We start from the raw sequence: 17,926 nt of genomic DNA, 5'->3' as shown, positions 1-17,926 counted from the left end.
ATGATGTAATTGTACATGGAACGTTTATTATGAATGCTTTGAACATAATGTGCACATACTTTTTATTGGGGGAACTGTAACTTACTCAAATAAAACAATTCATCCAAGATTATGCTGTGAGCTGACTTTCACTGGGGTTGACTTTGCAGTCACTGATTCTACCCCAGTTTTGTAGTCCTCTGTTATTAGAAATGTATATATACTTTAGTTTATACATGTGAAATTGATGTATTAAGAACTCTGTATGTATTACACTGCATCTACATGTTATTTCTCTGTTATGTTTTGATATTTCGTACAATTTTCGTGTTGTAAATGTGGAGCTTTCCTCCCCGAGCCTCCGCTGAAAAACAAACTGAATTCAGTCGGACTTTCTTGGTAAACAAATACAACTTAAATAATTATGACAGTTTGGTGAAGAAAAAGAAAAATTCTACTGGTGTACAAGTACATGAACATTCAATGATGTAAATTTAATTTCTAGCATAACAAATATGTTATGTAATGCAAGTTTAACAGAGGCTAGTTGGCATCAAGGTTAATGTCTTCATCTCCCATACACAAGGCTGGATCCTGACCCAAGACCTACTGCCTGAATAGAGTTTGCATGTTCTCCCTGATTCTCGCTGGGGTTCCTCAAACATCCCCAAAACATACAGAGTATTTCCACCTCAAAACTCATCCGATAATGGAGCTGTAGGCAAAAGACGATTCTACAGGTGCCTATAAGGTGGAAAAGTTCTATACACCAACTGTTTTGGGCACTAACTGTGGTGCACAATATCCTCAAGAAGGGAGAACATGGATCACAGACTGTTTGCCATGTCATGGCTAGTGATTCAATGATGTAAAAACTGGCTATAGGTGATTCGGTCATGTTGACTAATGCTGCCAAAATAGCCATGGGCAGTTACTGGTGGCTAGACAGGCTGAGGACCTGGCCTACTCTGACGTATGCCAAGGACCCATGCTACCGGTGGGAAAGGTGTTAAGTGCCACTACTGGCCAGTGTGTGCCAGCCATAAATCCCAGCAGCCCTGGGTTAATTAGCTATTGGCAGGCTGGTGTCCAATTACCAAGTTTGGGTTACCCTGGACAGCTCAGTTAAGTGAGAGATGAATGTAAAATTAATGAACCAGATATATTTGAACTATGAATTGTTATACTCAACATAGGGTCACTGACAGGATCCGGCTTGGACGTGGATGACATGATGGTAAGGAAGAGGATGGACATCCTATGCATCCATGAGACAAGATGGAAAGGCAGTGCAGCCAAGTAACTTGGCATGGTATCCAGAGTCTACTACCTAGGAGGAGGACAGGCTAGAAATGGGGTGGGAGTTGAGGTGATGAAGAGGTTTCAAAAACAGTGAGGGGAAGCCATAAGAAATATTGAGAGACTCATGGCCATTAGACTCCAGTTGAGAGAGAAAGCAGTATTCATAATCTCAGCATATGCCCTACAATAGGGCTCTGATAGGAAAAAAAAAGAGTGCATTCAGACAGGCAGTTGCAGGACCCTAGCAGACAAAGCAGGACAATATCAACTGCTGTTGATAATGGATGACCTAAATGCACATAGTGGGAAAGATGGAATAGGATATGAGGACTGCCTGGGTCCATATGGGTGGAGCAACAGGAATAGAGGCCATTCTAAAATTCTGTTTAAACTAGTAAGGAAGGATCACTAGGGTAGAATCAGTGACTGCAAAGTCATCCCCCGTGAAACAGTCAGCCCACAGCATAAACCACAATCGGCTGCAAGCAGTGGTCAGAAATGTCTCTAAAATCAGAGACTAGGCTGAAGGCTGGGAAGTTCACTGAAGAAAAAGCAGAATTGTTCAAGAATTACTCAGTGCTCCAGAACCTCAGGAAGAAGAGAAAATAGTTGGAACTGAAGAACTGCAGCATCTCAAAACAGCATGTGTGAGGACTACAAAACAGATATGCAGGCAGCCCAGCCAGGTATGGAAGCAAGGTACATAAGGAAAGCAGGTAATGGAATACAGAAGTCAAGTAAGTCATCAAAAGAAAGGAGTACTGCAAGGTAAAGTGGAGATACAAAAGATGGACCAGGCCAAGAAGGAATACTGGTTGGCTAATAAACAGGCTAAGACATGAGTTGCAACAGCAAAGAACAAGGCATCAGAGACACAATACCTGCTTCTGGAAAGTGACTCAGTAAATGGCGCAAAGAAACTATCAGGATGCAAGGCAGAGATGTCAGACACCCCTCATAAGGAATGCCATCAAAAACCTGCTCCACCAACCCACAGGATATCAAAGGCAGATAGAAGAAATATTTCCAGCAGCTTCTGAATGAATAAAACCTCTCAGAAGCTGTACTGTCCAGACACACCTATGATGAAAAAAGAAGAGGAGCCTACCTTAGAAGAAGGAAACAGTACTAAGGAAAATGAAGTCAACGGAAAGCAGCACACCCAGACGAGGCCACAGCAGATATGATAAAAATGATAGGGGAGAAATGGGTCCTGGTGGTACTCATACAGTAAAGAAAGAAAGGCATATCCTAGATGACTGGAAAATAAGTACACTAGTGCCATTTTGCAAGAACGAAGGGGTCATTCACAGTTGTGGCCAGTATAGAAATACCAAATTACTGTCTCACTGCTTGAAAGTCCTGAAGACAGTGATTGATAAGTAAGAGTAATTGAAAGTAAGATGGGAGATGAGCAGTTCAGATTCAGATCAAGATGCAGCACAAATAACCTAATGTTTGCAGTGAAGCAGACGAGTGAGAAGAAGCTAGAAATGAGGAGAGTCCAACTGGGAACTTCTAGACTTGGAGAAAGCATATGACAAAGTTCCAAAAAAGCTGATTTGGGCAGTCTTGTGATGGTTCAAAGTCCCAGAAACATTGGCAGAATGGGTGCAAGCTACATACAAAGACCTAAAGAGTCAAGTACAAACAGAGTTTCGACTCACAGAGGGAATGGATGCGCATCAAAGTTCAGCTTTGAACACTCTGCTGTTCATACTGGTGTTGGACTACATTAGCAAACAGGTCAGAGGGGACAGGTCAAAAAAGTTGTTGTATGCAGATGATGCGCCATTACAGGCAAACTCTGAGCAAGAACTTCAGCAAAGGACAGAGGAATAGAATGCAAAACTGTTGGTGCATGGGTTGAAATTGAGTACAGATAAGAAAGTTGCAATGGAAGCAAATGAGGGAAATAAGAAGAAGCTGAGAAATGAGATAAAAGGGAAAGTAGTGGAACAGGTTAACATCTAAGTATCTGGGAGGGCTGGCTGAGGAGAAAGCAAGTCTAAATGAGGTGGTCAATGCCAGAATCAGAGTGGCTGCAGAGGAGTAGTGTATGACAGAATACCAAAGAAGCTGAAAAGTAAGGTGTACAAAACAGGGGTGCAACCAGTACTACTGTATGGTACACAAACATAGGCAGTAAAGGCTGAGCAGTTGAGGAAGCTAGAAGTCATGGAGAAAATGTACCCGAGATGGGTTGGTAGGGTGCACACTACGGGACAGAAGAAGAAAGGAGGACATCAGAGCAAAAGCTAAAGTAGCTCCAATTGCATTCAAGGTTAAATAGAACAGATTACGGTGGTTCTGGCACATCTGCAGAAAACAATCTGGTAAATATTTGGAGCAGACAAGAAGAATGCAAGAGGAAACCAGGGCATCCAGCAAACAGGTGGATGGACTTTCATAAGAGACTACCTGCGACAGTCGCACATGAGTGATGAAGAAAGTAGGAAATTGGCAGTGAATTGAGAGAGAGATGGTGACAACTGACATGACACCCTAACCCCACGTAGAAAATGGATTAAAAAGGGGGTGGTTGATAAGTTTAATAGTACACCATGTGCAAATTCTACACTTGATTTTTCATTGCCTTTACATAATAGAGAGTTATGGCTATTAATGACAATATTTTGAAATATTTTATTATAAAGGAATGAAGTCAATTAAAATATAGGAAATATGCTCACAATGACATAATACAATTATTTTCTAATAATGTTTGACAGCCCAATGTTAAACAGTAAAAGCAGTTATTTTATTACTACTTACATTACTAAAGCACAAATCAGAATATTATTGATATTATACATAGCTTAATAAAAAACAAAGAAAGCAATTGTTTAACAAGATAGAGCTTAAATATTTATCAGTAATGATTACTTGGGAATATAAACAGGAATTTTGATTGCTTTATCTTTACATTAATAAGATTTAAAACTGACTTGACATCTATATTTATTATAGATGTTGTTGTGTCTTTCGGCTTTTCCCGGTTAGGGGTCACCACAGCGGAACTCTGGTCCGCTAATGACTGGCAGTAGATTTTTACGTACAGAGTTGCCAGCTCTGACGCACAACCTTCAACTATATTTATTATAGTGTAAATCGATATTTAATTTTGATGTTTTAATATCTTGTTGAAAAATAACAGCATGCAAATTCATGTATATTGCCACTGACAGCTAGATATTAAACACCAATTTAGATTAACAGAACTTATAAGTTATTACATAAAAAGATTAGAATGATCAACTACACAATATTTTGTAAATAATTAAAAATTAAAAGTAAATTTGTGATAAGAGAGTAAAAGATTCAAAAATAATTCAGATGTCTAAGAAGTTTGTAACAAAAAGTAAGTGCTGATCCAAAAAAGGATAAAAGGGGGTGGGATTTATTAAATTTAATTTTATATTCTATAATACTTTAAACACAGTGCAGATGACTAGAAGAGATTGGTTATCATATACTTACCACATATAATATAAAAAAGAGGGATGGGAACCTGTGTGAATCTGTTTATGTCCTCATATCTATTCATATGAAAGAATATACAATATTTAGAATTATATGAATTTGTTTCAATCGTTTGCACACTACTACGAATTCAAGAATTTCAGCTTCTGAAAAAAAAAGTTAAAAAATGGTTAGAAGGTTTAAACATAATTGATTACTTCTCTTTAAGGGATTCCGATTCATTAGATTTCTCCCATTCTTCTCACATTTTTGGTACACATTTTACAACTGATAAATTTTTTATATCTCAAGAACTTGAGAATTTTAAGTTATAAGTTTATAAACGGCCCCATTACAGATTACAATACCATTAATATAAATGTAAAAGTAAACTATTTAAAAAGCATATATTACTAAGACTCCAGCTTAAATAACCACATTATACTATTTTAATTCCTGATTTATATATTAAGTTAACTTTTCTTAGATACCAATCTTAAAGAAGGAACAGAGTTAGTGGTATGGGATTCTTTTAAGGCTTATCTATTTGGTGTTATAAAGTCTTGGTATATGAAGAAATAGCAACGGCACAATGTGATTCAGGAAAAGATTCCAAAAACTTAAGAAAGATTTTTAAAAAAGGTAATAAATCTTTACTAAATCAAATTAAAAAGCTTAATAATCAATACCAAATTATACTTGCATATAAATCTTCTTTAGCATTAAAGAAACTTTAAAGCTCTGTTTTGCTACGATTCCTACAGGTATGCATATTATTTTAAGATCTGAAATACACTCAAGAAAGCTGCATATTTCAAATATTCTAAACACTAAAAATATGACCGAAACTGAAGGAATTCTTTCTGGATTCAAATCCTATTATAAGAATTTACATCTTTCAAATAATTGTTCACTAACAGTATACAAAATATTCCATTTGTACATAATTTGAAAATTTTTGAAGCTTCCGAATTATATTTTAAAATTTCCTTAATAAAATTAAAGAATTAATTTACTGAAATTGAATAAAGCTCCTAATATAGATGATATAAATTTTTGAAATATACAAACTGTTTCCACAAAAAGTAATACGTTTATTTCACAATACATTAAATACAATTCAAATAATCTGCAATTCTTCCATCAGGTAAATATTTCCTGATATCTTCTATCTTCTATACCTAAAAATGGTAATGATTTGTCTTACTGTTCTGCACACAAGCCTCTCTTCTAAACATGGAAAATATTCATATTCATTTTGGAGGACAGACAAAGCATGCATTCCTAGGTTGACTGATGAAAATCAGATAGGTTTTATACCTAAATAAACTGATAACATCAAAAGAACAGCAAGTACAGATTTAGCAAATAAAATAATTAGTTTTAATAAGTTTGGATAAAGAAAGAGCCTTTGACACGATTAACTAGATTTTTTCTTTCAAATCTTTATAATAGTTTGTTTTTTAAAAAAAAAATTAGAATCACAATCAAGAACATTTACTTAGGCAACAGAGGTTGTTAAATTGGTTCTTATTTTTCCGATTCATTTGATATATTTTAAGGTACAAAACAAGGTTGTCCACTTCCCCCTATTTTATTTGCACTACGAACTGAAATACTAGCAATAGCCATACAATCTAATAATTATACTCATGAATTTCATTTAGAAAGAGATTTGTCTAAATGTATTTTATTTATTGGCATTCGTTGACTGGGAAAGTCCAGTAGGTCAGAATCCCATTTTCAGTGCAGACCTGTGGAGAAAAGCTCCACAATAAGTAAAATAACCAGTGGTGGCTGGTGACATTATATCAAAGGGGGGCTGCAGGAGACACCTGAATGGGGTGGGGTTAACTTCATGTAGCGGAGCTATGTTACAGTGGGAACAACACTGATCAAGGAATAAGTTAGGGAGAAATAGCAGGTGGATTGGTCGTTCACGGTTGGTTATAGCATTGGACAGAGGAGTCATAAGGAGAAGATTATGGGGGTCTGTTTTTAAGGGCGCAAGGACGTGGGGTTAAGATGGTAGCTTTTTAATGAGGATTTAAAAGCATTAATGGAATCGAACAAAGTAACAGATGTTGGTAGAGCATTCCATAATTTAGCTATGAAATAGGAGCCATAGGCTTTGTCCTGCTCTTTTGTTTGGTTTTGATATGATCAGAAGTTTATTTGTGGACCATAGATTTCTCGAGAGGGAATAGGGTTTAAGGGCGGACAGTAGAGCAGAGCATTTCTCTGGGTTATATACAAGCTTGTTAGCCAAAGTTAGTTAGGCATAACTGAGGTAGAATTCATACCAATTAAGCATTTTAATAGCTTGGCAATGATGTGCATGGTATTGCAAGTTGGAGGCAAATTTTGCAATTTTGTAGCAGCAGCGCTGTAGTTTATGAAAGAGGGAGGGGTGAAGGTTTGCGAAGATGGGAGTACCGTAAAAGAGGGAGGAAAGTAGTAAAGACTTGGCCAGTTTGATTTTTGTGGGTCCATCCATGTACTTTTGATGCCTGTAGAGTTTACCTAGTTTAAAGTGAGTACTTTTTATAGTATTAAGAACATGTTGCTCATAGGAGAGTTTATTGTCTATTGTTATACCAAGTGATTTTGCAGAATAAACAACCTGAATTTATGTGTTATCTTGGGAGTCAATTTTAAAGTCTTATGAGGTTGGTTTGGTGAAGAAAATAAGCAGTTTCGTTTTTTGGCATTTAGAAGTAAGACTCATTAAGCCTGGTTTCTATGGATTCAAATGCTTTTTGGATTATTTTTAGGAGGTCTTGAAAGTTTTTGGAGGACGATATGACTGTGGACTCATCCGCATATTGGACGAGGATGGTTTGAGGGGACACTAGATGTAAATTGTTTGAGAGCAGAGGTCCGATGATGGACCCTTGGTGTACTCCTACTTTATTTAGCAGATGGGTAAATTGTTTGCACTGCCATTTCACTGATTGTTGTCTGTTCTGTAAGTAGTTAGCAAACCAGGACAGCGTATGGAGGGAGCAGCCTACTTCTGACAGTTGAAGTAGTTTATGCGACAAATTGTCAAATACCTTTGACAAGTTCAATAAGACTACTGAAGTAATCAGACCTGCATCTAAAGCCTTGTTCACGGTGTCTGTGAAGGAGAGGAAGGTAGTGGTAGTGCTATGGAATGGGCAAAAGCCATGTTGTTTCGGGGTGAGAAGGTTACTGTCTATGAGGTGGTTGACTAATTGGCTATCTATACACTTTTCTAATATTTTGGAGAGAAGAGAAAGGAGACAGATCGGTTTATAGTTAGTAAAGTCATTTGTATTACTGCCTTTATGAAGTGGAGTTATAATGGCATTTTTCCACATAAAGTGATGTTATTTGCAGCTATATTACTAACAGTCCAAAGTCTAGTTGCAACCATTAATCCAAGACAAAAGGCACGTATCAGAGGGAATACACATTAATAACAGGTAAAATACGACAAAAGGTTAAGCACTTTCATATGCTTAGTGACAGACTTCTTACAGCCATTCCTGAAATATTTAATGTTATTGGACAATATAAAAACTTTTGGTTTTAAATTTTAATAACAAAACTAAACTTTTATTAATTAACAAAAAGTATTCTTCCGTTGAAATTGTAAAAATATTTTAGATAAAGAATGGAATATCTTGATATTTTTTGAGAAATTTTGGGAAACAATCAGATAGTAATTTTGATAAAGTAATTGCAAAAATGGATAAGCTAATACAGATTTGGAAGAATCGGGTTTATAACTTTGGAGAAACACTTAAACTTATTAAAATGGGGTTATTACCCAAAATAATTTATATCATACTACTGCTATACCACCTTCTAAATTACAATTAAAAACACAGAGGGGGGGAGGAAAGAAATGGACCGTTAGCAGCATCCTAACACCACAACATTTTATGGTAGGTAACTGTACTAACTTCTTTCATTCCGCCATTGCTGCAGTCCTAACTATTGGGTAGAATCCCAAAGCAGAGGTAAGGGAGGCTGGCAACTATAAGGAAGCAGGAGCTGATAACATCATTAAAAGTTATGTAGTCACAGTAACTGGGCATCTGTGTTGTCCATTTCATTCTTCCTCAGTGAATGTTTTATGGATCTGATCTTCGGATTTGACTTGTCTGCAGACTTTAGACTTTGGATCCAACTCTCAATCTCCTCCCACTACCCATAATGCCCTATTCCATTCTCAGTACCTCATATCAAGTTTGTTCCCATAACATCCCATTTAATTAGATAAAGAAAGGGATAGCTCAAGGAATACGGCTCAACCCGGAACTGCAAGTTCTAATAAGAAATCCAACAGGTTCCTCCAGAAAATTATAGGAAGGCAGAATGGATGGATGGAGGGGATAAGTTGAAGAAAAATGAAAATGGGCAACACAGATGCCTTAGTAAGGTGAGTACATAACTTTTAAATCTAATGTTGTCCTTTTCATTCTTCCTCAATTAATGGGACAGGGTCCCCAGCTAAGTTAATCATGGGAGGCCCTCAAGGAAGGATACTCCAGAGAACCACTGAGCTAAAGGTGGTTCTGCTTCTGAATATTAGATACAATATGTAAAGAGTAACAAAGGTATGAGCACTGGATCATGTGGCTACTGCGCAAATATCATCACAATAGAAGTTCTTTACCAAAATGCAGTTGAAGTGGCCATGGATCTAGTTGACTGGGGTTTAGGCAGTCTTGGTAGAGAAAAGCCTTGTTGAAAATAGGTCCAAAAATGGAAATCAGTAATCCATTTAGCCAATGTAACTTTAGAAACTGGAAAACGCAGTTGATTTGATAAGGAAGACACAAACAGCAGCTGACCTGATTTTCTAATTTGTTTCATTTTGTGTATATACAAAATGCAACTGCCTGTGCACATCTAGGAGACGTAGCACATATTCTCCTTTGTTTGAAAAATTTGTAAAGAAAAACGGTAAATGAATGGATTGGTTAATGCTAGATTCAGTAGCCACTTTAGGTTAAAAAAAAAGGGTGTGTTCATAAAGTTACCTTGTCTTTACCGAAAATAATGCAGGGAATCTTTGATGAAAGAGCATAGAGTTTAGATATTCTTTTAGCAGAAGTGATAGCTACTAAGAAGGCTGCTTTCCACGACAGGAATTTTAAATATTTTTTTGCCGAAGATTCAAAGGGTTTTGAGTCAGAACTTGTAGTACCACAGTCAAATCCCACAGAGGAGAAAGATCCTTTATTGGGGGTCTAACGAGAGGAAAGCTTTACATATCTTGGAAGGAGCCAAAAAATAATTTTTGTCTCCCATAAGAAAATTTGAAATGGCTGCCAACTGCAATTTAATCTTAGAAAAACATTATCTTTCTTTGAAAAGAGCACCCAGAAAATCAACAGCAGCAGAAAGCAGGGCAGCAAAAGGGTCAACATTATTTCTCAATGTGCAAAGGGAAAATCTTTTCCATTTGCTCTTGTAAATATTCTTAGTGGAAGCTTTTTGCAAGGATAAAAGAATGGTACGTACAGGGGAAGAAAGCCGAGGCTGTCTAGCTATTATTGGAACTGGTAAAACCATGAAACTAATCTGAGGGCTGACATATTGGGAGGACTCGTATCTGAGGGATGAAAGAGGAGATTTGGAGTTGGGGACAGTATCCAGGGAGGATAGCAAAGATGACACAGAAGGAAGTGGAACCACACCTGATGAGGCCAGTAGGGGGCAATGAAGATAACTGAGCTCTTCAACCAGATTGCTTTCTGTAGGCATTTGGGGATCAAGGAAAGTTGGGGATAAGCGTAAAGAAGAGCAGGTGGCCAAACGTGGAGTAAAACATTTCTTGGCGACTTCTCCTAATGGAAAAATCTGGGCAAAATACCTGCTGCACTTGTTGTGGGGGGGGGGCACACAAAGAGGTTGCAGCAAGAAGTAGATGGGCCAGAACCAAAAGCCTCCAAAAACTACTGATTCCTCTAGAGAAGGATTATGGAAAGAGCAGCCACCTTTTTGTCTAAGGATCACAAATATGTCTCCAAAAGACGCATCATCAGGTGGTGATTTGGGGGACTGTTCCTATTACTCAAAATCAGCATTCTTCAGTGAAAGATTCCAATGGGGAATCTATATGCCTTCTCGTGCATGTTCTCTTCAGATGTATCTCCTTGGGGGGATGTTCAAAGGAGGTTTCATAAGAGAGGGGGAGTTCCTCTATGGGGACTGACTAGAAGCTAGATGGACCTGGCTGTCCCTGTGGAATAGACCTGATGGACTCACAGCTTGGAACCAAAGAGGGAACAGGAGGTGGATCAGAGTGATGGGAGACTGGATCTCTAGAGAGAAAAATCTCTTTTCACAACCTTGAAAGCAGATGGACCAGGAGAAGCTGTGACAATCCACACCACAGCAGAGACTTCCAGTACTGGTCAATCATGACTCCAACTAGATCCATGCCTGGAGAAGGGAACTGGACCCAAGCTGTCCAGCACCGAAGCTCCAATGAGTAGGGATGGATTCAATAACATGTAGTACATCCCAGCCCACAGATCAGACAATGATGCTCTGGCTCCAAGACCCGTTCTTATTTAAAGGAATAGGAGTGGAACTGGTCAGGGATGCTACTGGAGTCAAGGAAGTAGTTCTCTTCAGATCAGACTCCAGTAGTTCAGATCCTAAGGCTCCAAAACCAAAGGACTGATTGGAGAAGGTGACAATACTGTGCTCATAGAGATCTAAGACTCACAGATCCAATAAAGGATGAAGCAGAAAGGACCCCTATCTGGATATGAGCTTAAAGGAAATTTTGCATCATCCTACAGAAGTCCACTTCTGGAGGATGTGGTAGACTGGGGCCTAGAATTTGTTTTCTAAGTTTGCATAAAGGGGGAATGGAGCGTGGTGAGACAAGATTCAAAATGAACCCTGGGGAGTGAGCTCCTGCAGTATATGACATACCAGGTTTCTGATCCAAGGGTTTGGGATCCGAAATCTGAGCTGTAGGGCTGCTGAAATGACTGGATCCAAAGCTTTTAAGATCTGAAAATGTTGGATCCAGACTGCAAACTTTTGGGTCAGAGGATGTCAGATTCTATACTTTTTAAATTTTCAGAGGAGGCTCTGAAGAAGTCCTGGGGGACTTCAGAGGAGCGTACTTTCTATGCTCCAAATGTTTTACTAGGGGGTTGAGCCCCTGAAGAAGATGCAGTCGAAGAAGCAAGTAGATCCTTTAGTATAACTTTGCTGCGTCTATCAGCTAATGCCCTTGTATTAAAAGCAGCACATATACAGCAGTTGGTGTTTAGATGAGCTGCTCAGAAACAATATACTCACTCCTTATGGGTGTCCGAGTTAGGGATTTTGTGCCCACAAGAAGTGCATTTTTTAAAGCCTGTCAGCATGTCAGCCACGACACCTGAAAAAAAGGATGACAGAGAAAATATAAAAGAATAATTTTTTTTAGGGAAATATTTTAGAAAAATAGAAATTACCAGCAATAGTAATTAAGCATTACCCTCTAACAGCAGGTAGAAAGGGCAGAAAGAGTAAGAAAGAAAATTACCAACTACTGGCAAAAATAAAAATATACTACATAAAAATATAATAAGTACTCTGATGCAGAAAAAGAAACAGAAAACTGAGAGGGAGATTGGAATTTATGATAAAAAGTTAATTTTCACTTATGAAAAAGAGTAGAAAACTTAACAAAACGCTCAAGAGAAGGACCCTATATCTAAGCACAATGGTGGCAAACGAGATCTAAGATACTGAGAATGGACTAGGGCATTGTGGGTAGAGGAAGGAGCTCGAGAGATGGATCCAATGTCTGATGAACGCAGCAGAGTCAGATCAAAGGACTGGATCTGTAACCCACTCACTGAGAAAGAATGAAAAGGACAACATCAGATGTAATTGTTTCCTTTTTTAAGGTGTTTTGTTGCATCCTTCTGTGGCATTTTGCTAGTTTAATTAGATGTTATTAAAATGTTATGGTACTCTAAAGCCTAGCATTGCTTACACTCATAATATGAGATACTGGGATAAAGGAGGTATGACATTTCTAGATTTGGAAACTTATGCTAAAGCCACTTATTTAAAAGTGCTAGAATATTGGCTTGATAAGAACTATCAACATAACTGGAAATTTCCAATTACTGATTAAAAGAAAATGAAGCTGTTAACATATACAGATATTAGAAATATTTGTCTGGTATGTCTTTTGTAATTACATGCAATGCAATATTTATTTATCCACCTCTTCAACAAATGTTAGCTCAGTTTAAAAAAAAAAAAAAAATATATATATATATATATATATATATATATACATACATACATACATACATACACACACACACACACACACACATATATATATATATATATATATATACACACATATACACACACACACAAACACACACAAGATACCTCATGTAACTAATACAGATATAAAAGCATGCTTTAATTCTACTGATCCAGTTTCAAATCTCTTAAGGACTATTAATAAATTTTAATAGAGTTGAGCTAAAAACAAGGGGAAGCAAAAGGCTTTATTGGATGGTATGACTGTTTTAACAATTAGCTTTTGAAATATGTCATAGATATTAATTCTGAATTATGTTTAGATCAAAATAAATAGCATTAATTCAATATAGAACACCTTTTGCATTACATAAATTGAGGATATTACAATGAAATCATATTTCTAATTTAATAAGCTACTTATGTCAAATTATTTTCAAAAACAAAAGGAAGAGTTAATGTTCTATTTTATGACAAATTATTAATGTTAAAAAGTAGGTACTATGTCTGTTTCACTTCTGGAAGACATTTACATTATTAAAATAGATATTTGTACCCTACAGATTTTAGCAAAAAATGTAAACATAATAAATGTGGCTGTAGGAGGTAAAATTTGTAAAGCAGATTGGATTCATATTATTTATGACTGTTTTACATTATCTTTTGGCGAAGTGTTAATTTCTTACAGGCAGCATGGAATGATATATTTTCCAATTCTAAGGATCTGATTCTTTTTATGTATTTTTAATAGCAAATGAGAAAAAAGATCACTGCTAACTGTTGCTAAGAAGAGGAAATCACAAAGCTTTCCTCAATTCAAATAATTCATCACTTCAAGTATTTAGTAAGGAATATAAAATCAAAAAAAGATAGTCATCACCAATTCACAGGTATTGGAAACTATGAATTTGCCATTTAAATAATTACAACTATTATTCAGTTTCAGTACATTTTGAAATGTGAATGTTTTTATATGGTACCTATACAATGTATACAATATAAATAGTTGGTTCTTAAATGGTTGTTACGTATGTAATGTTTAAATAGTTGGTTGTTAAATTTTAGGTGGGAATGTGAAAAAAAATATGATGCATTAATGTTCTAATGCAATTCATATGTTCATTTTTTTTTCGATTAAAAAGGTTCCTTATAGCCTTACTTAAAATGTTCTCTCATGAGGGTTCAACATCTTTCTAAAGAGTAATGCTTCACAGCAGAGTCCAACGAAAATAATTTTTCATTACCTGTTCATAACCCATGAACAAAAATCTGTGAGGAGTTAGCTAGGTCTTTCCTTTTTAATTCAGAGACAGAAAACTCTGAAGGAAGGATTCTTTTCTCATCCTAGGAGGGAAAGTATTACTGAAATGGATAGCCGAGATTGCTGGGAATAGCTGTAGCATGTCAAACCTCTCCATGCCTCTTGATATTTTTTTGTAGTCCAACACAAATGGGGTAAATTCTAGTACAGTTGGCATTCAAACCTCAGGCATTTGGCCTACTCCACTAGAAAAAATATGATTCCTCCAGAATGAGAGGAGATTTCTCAATGATTTTCTCAAAACAGGCATGTTTCTTGTATTTTTTCAAGCAAAATGTAAGGCATATCAGGGATCACACACAACTCAGGGACAAAAGACAAAATATTTGAGAAGGATGTCAATTCATAGGGAAAGGGTACCATGCCTAGATGTCTTAGTAGAAGCCTTCAGATCAGTACAAGATATGGTCTTACCTGTACGTCTCTACAGACTTCAGGACAGAACAGAAACTGGCATTAAATGGGAACTAGAATGTCTGTGCACAAACCTACCTAGGTTTAATGTTTTCAAACTTCAGCAGGAATGGCAAGGTTATGAAGGACTCGCTCCCTGCCAATTTCAGTAACTCCATTATACTATGGCTCCACTCTTCTACAGGGATTTCCTAATCTTTAAAACACTACTGGAGGATTCTCACTGATCTCTGTCTGATGGTCATGCCAATGCTTTCAGCTTTTACTGGTCTACAGGCCTTCAAATGTTTCACCCAATGAAGAGGAATTGGCTTTCTGAAGACTAAAACTCAAAGGAAGACGGTTCATTTTCTGCTCCCTAGCAAAGAAGGCAATGCAAGTTTAAGTTTTTGATGGAAGCTGCCTTAAGAAAGCACACTTGTTAGTTCATTTTTACAGGGATGTCATGGATCTGGGAATTCTAATCAAAATATTTAACCTCATATGCCCCTCACGGAAACGGCTGATGATGCCTGCAATCTTGAAACCCATAATCCTGAAACTATAATACCAAAAGAACAAACTGGTGAATACCACAATATCTAACACCTAGACTAGATCCCACCCACCCCCTGGCATGGGGTCCATGTTAGCACTTATGGCTGGGTCCACACTACTTCAGTACTCATGTTAGCTCTCATTCTTGGGTTCAAAGAGGTAGGGGGGATTAAGTACTCAAGATTTTAATACAGTCTGGTGTTCAGCATTTTGGTCTTTCTGCATTATGGTCTCAAGCTTATGGGTTTCATGACTGTGATAGTAAACCTTAAACTACCACCATGTAACATTGAAATATCAAAACAAAAAAAAATGTCAATGAATAAAAATGACCATCAGTCTTAGACAACACAATAATGGTACTCAAAAGCTTATTAGCAATGTAGAGAAATAGAAAAACATTTAGTAGTAGGAGGTGTAAATCAGATGTAAGATGGTAAACGTTAGTGGCAGTCTAAAGCAGGGCAGATATACATGACACAAGGCAAATGGAACAATGCTGGTAGTTTACCAATGCACAAAAATTTTATATTACAATTTCAATAATAAGTTATGAAATGGTTCCCCTGTTCGCATCTCAACAGGAAATTAAAATGCTGCTCAACTATTCTGTACCCCTTAGAGCAAGAGTACAAACCAGGTGTATGCACAAGGGCAAACAGTAATGAAAATAAAAACACAACTACAAAGCCACTCAGTAGGAGAAACAGACCAAATGCCATTACTCAGATTATATAATCTGATTTTTAAAATGTATACTATCACAAATGCTGCAATTCAGAAACACAACTTGCTATAATTCACAACCTTCCACTCAGTGCTAGACAGAAAGACAGTTAAATGATGTGTCAGCATGACTGTAAGAAAAACCGTACCCCTTGATAATCTGGATGCACTGCAATCCGTACTATTCGACCACCAGATAAGCTTCCAAAGTCGGGATCTTGAAACTAAAAAAAAATATATAGTAATACTTGTTTTAAATTGAATGTACTTTGTTATAAATCTGTGAATAAAATAAGAACTACATGTGACAAGAGTCCTTAACCTGCTCAGAAACTGTCCAAGGAATTAGATCACCTGAAGCCTTCTTCCCTCGAGAAAGACTGCTCAGGATAGACTGTCGTGAAATCTCACCCTCTAAGCATACCTATAAAAACAGGAGAGAAAAAAAAAAATCAAAAGAACCTTCAAAAGAATATGCATAACATGTACACACTATTATATATATATATATATATATATATATATATATATATATTTCTACTGCAGTAAGTAGACGCATCATAATGTCAACAGCAAGAATGCTGAACACAAAAAGTAAACAGCTGTCTTAAAACAATCACTGGTTGAAGGAATACTCCCTTTCTCCAGGGAATGTGCGACCTCTGAGTAAGTACATATGATTACACCTCATAGGGGGCGCAGGGGGACTTGCTCCCTTGCAAGAAACAGTTTTTTTTTTTTTTTTTGCTGATTGCACTAATGCAGGCTCAGTGAAGTGTCTGTTTTTTGCTGTCTACAAATTTTATATATATATATATATATATATATATATGTGTGTGTGTGTGTGTGTGTGTGTGTGTGTGTACATGCACATACATATACATTTTTATATATATGTGTGTATCTATATATATATATATATATATATATATATATATATATATATATATATATATATATATATATATATATATATATATATATATATATATGGGTGTCAGGCACAGGATCGATTGGCCAACCACATCAACACCCATATAACTGAAATGAGAATATCGAAACAACAAAATTCAACACGTTGTATATGCTCCAGGAATTATCAATCACAAAGACCAGCTGACAAGTACAATAACAAACTAAAACCACGAAACTTGACTGGCACAAAGAACACCATCAGTTCAACTAATATTCACTTTAATAAAACAATAAAAACGTTGTCAAATCGTGCTCCAGGAATTACCCACAAAGCAGACTAAACCAAACACAAGGGTTTTTTGCAAAGACGCAAGGCCCCCAAACCTCCTAACTATATATATATATATATATATATATATATATATATATATATATATATATGGGTCTACTATGGTTGAATGAAAACACACTTGACTGAAAATTAAATTACGAGGACCACAACTGAAAGCTTACTTCACTGAAAACTCATTTCTTTGAAACTCATTTCATTGAAAGTTCTAAATGGCCTTTTCCCCACTGTAGTGCAACCCTGGAGTTGGTATATAAAGTAAGGGGGGGGCACAGCCCCCCACATTGGGGGTGTGGGAGATGTAGCCCCCCACATATTATAAACATTTTAAACTATACACAGTGAAACTTACAACAGCAATAAATAACGGTTTCCAAAAGAGAATATATAACCAATATATGTGGGTGGCTTCACTCCCCACACCCCCCCCCTTACTTTATATACCAACTCCAGGGTCGCACTACAGTGGGGAAAAGGCCATTTACAACTTTCAACAAAATGAGTTTCTGTCAAGTGAGTTTTCAGTGAAGTGAGCTTTCAGTGAAGTGGCCCTAGTGAGTTTTCAATCAACAGTAGTAGACCCATATATATATATATATATATATATATATATATATATATATATATATATATAAATAACCTCAAGACTG

General features: G+C 36.6%; 1 protein-coding gene across 1 annotated transcript in view; it reads right to left on the bottom strand.

The window, feature by feature from the left end:
* NAT10 (N-acetyltransferase 10) overlaps positions 1–17,926 on the bottom strand; it is a 1,889,152-nt gene that overhangs the window by 585,891 nt on the left and 1,285,335 nt on the right. The window contains exons 17-18 of the mRNA XM_044082846.1: positions 16,335–16,436; positions 16,162–16,236 (exon numbers count right to left, since the gene is read on the bottom strand). Of these exons, the coding sequence (XP_043938781.1) occupies positions 16,162–16,236; positions 16,335–16,436 (177 nt within the window). The remainder of the gene's footprint in view (positions 1–16,161; positions 16,237–16,334; positions 16,437–17,926) is intronic.

This window comes from Protopterus annectens, chromosome 9.part0, assembly GCF_019279795.1.
Source record: "Protopterus annectens isolate FY-2018-M chromosome 9.part0, PAN1.0, whole genome shotgun sequence".
In the NCBI taxonomy this organism is placed as follows: domain Eukaryota; kingdom Metazoa; phylum Chordata; order Ceratodontiformes; family Protopteridae; genus Protopterus; species Protopterus annectens.
The sequence above is the reverse complement of the archived record's forward strand: the minus strand, read 5'-3'. Positions and strand labels throughout refer to the sequence as shown.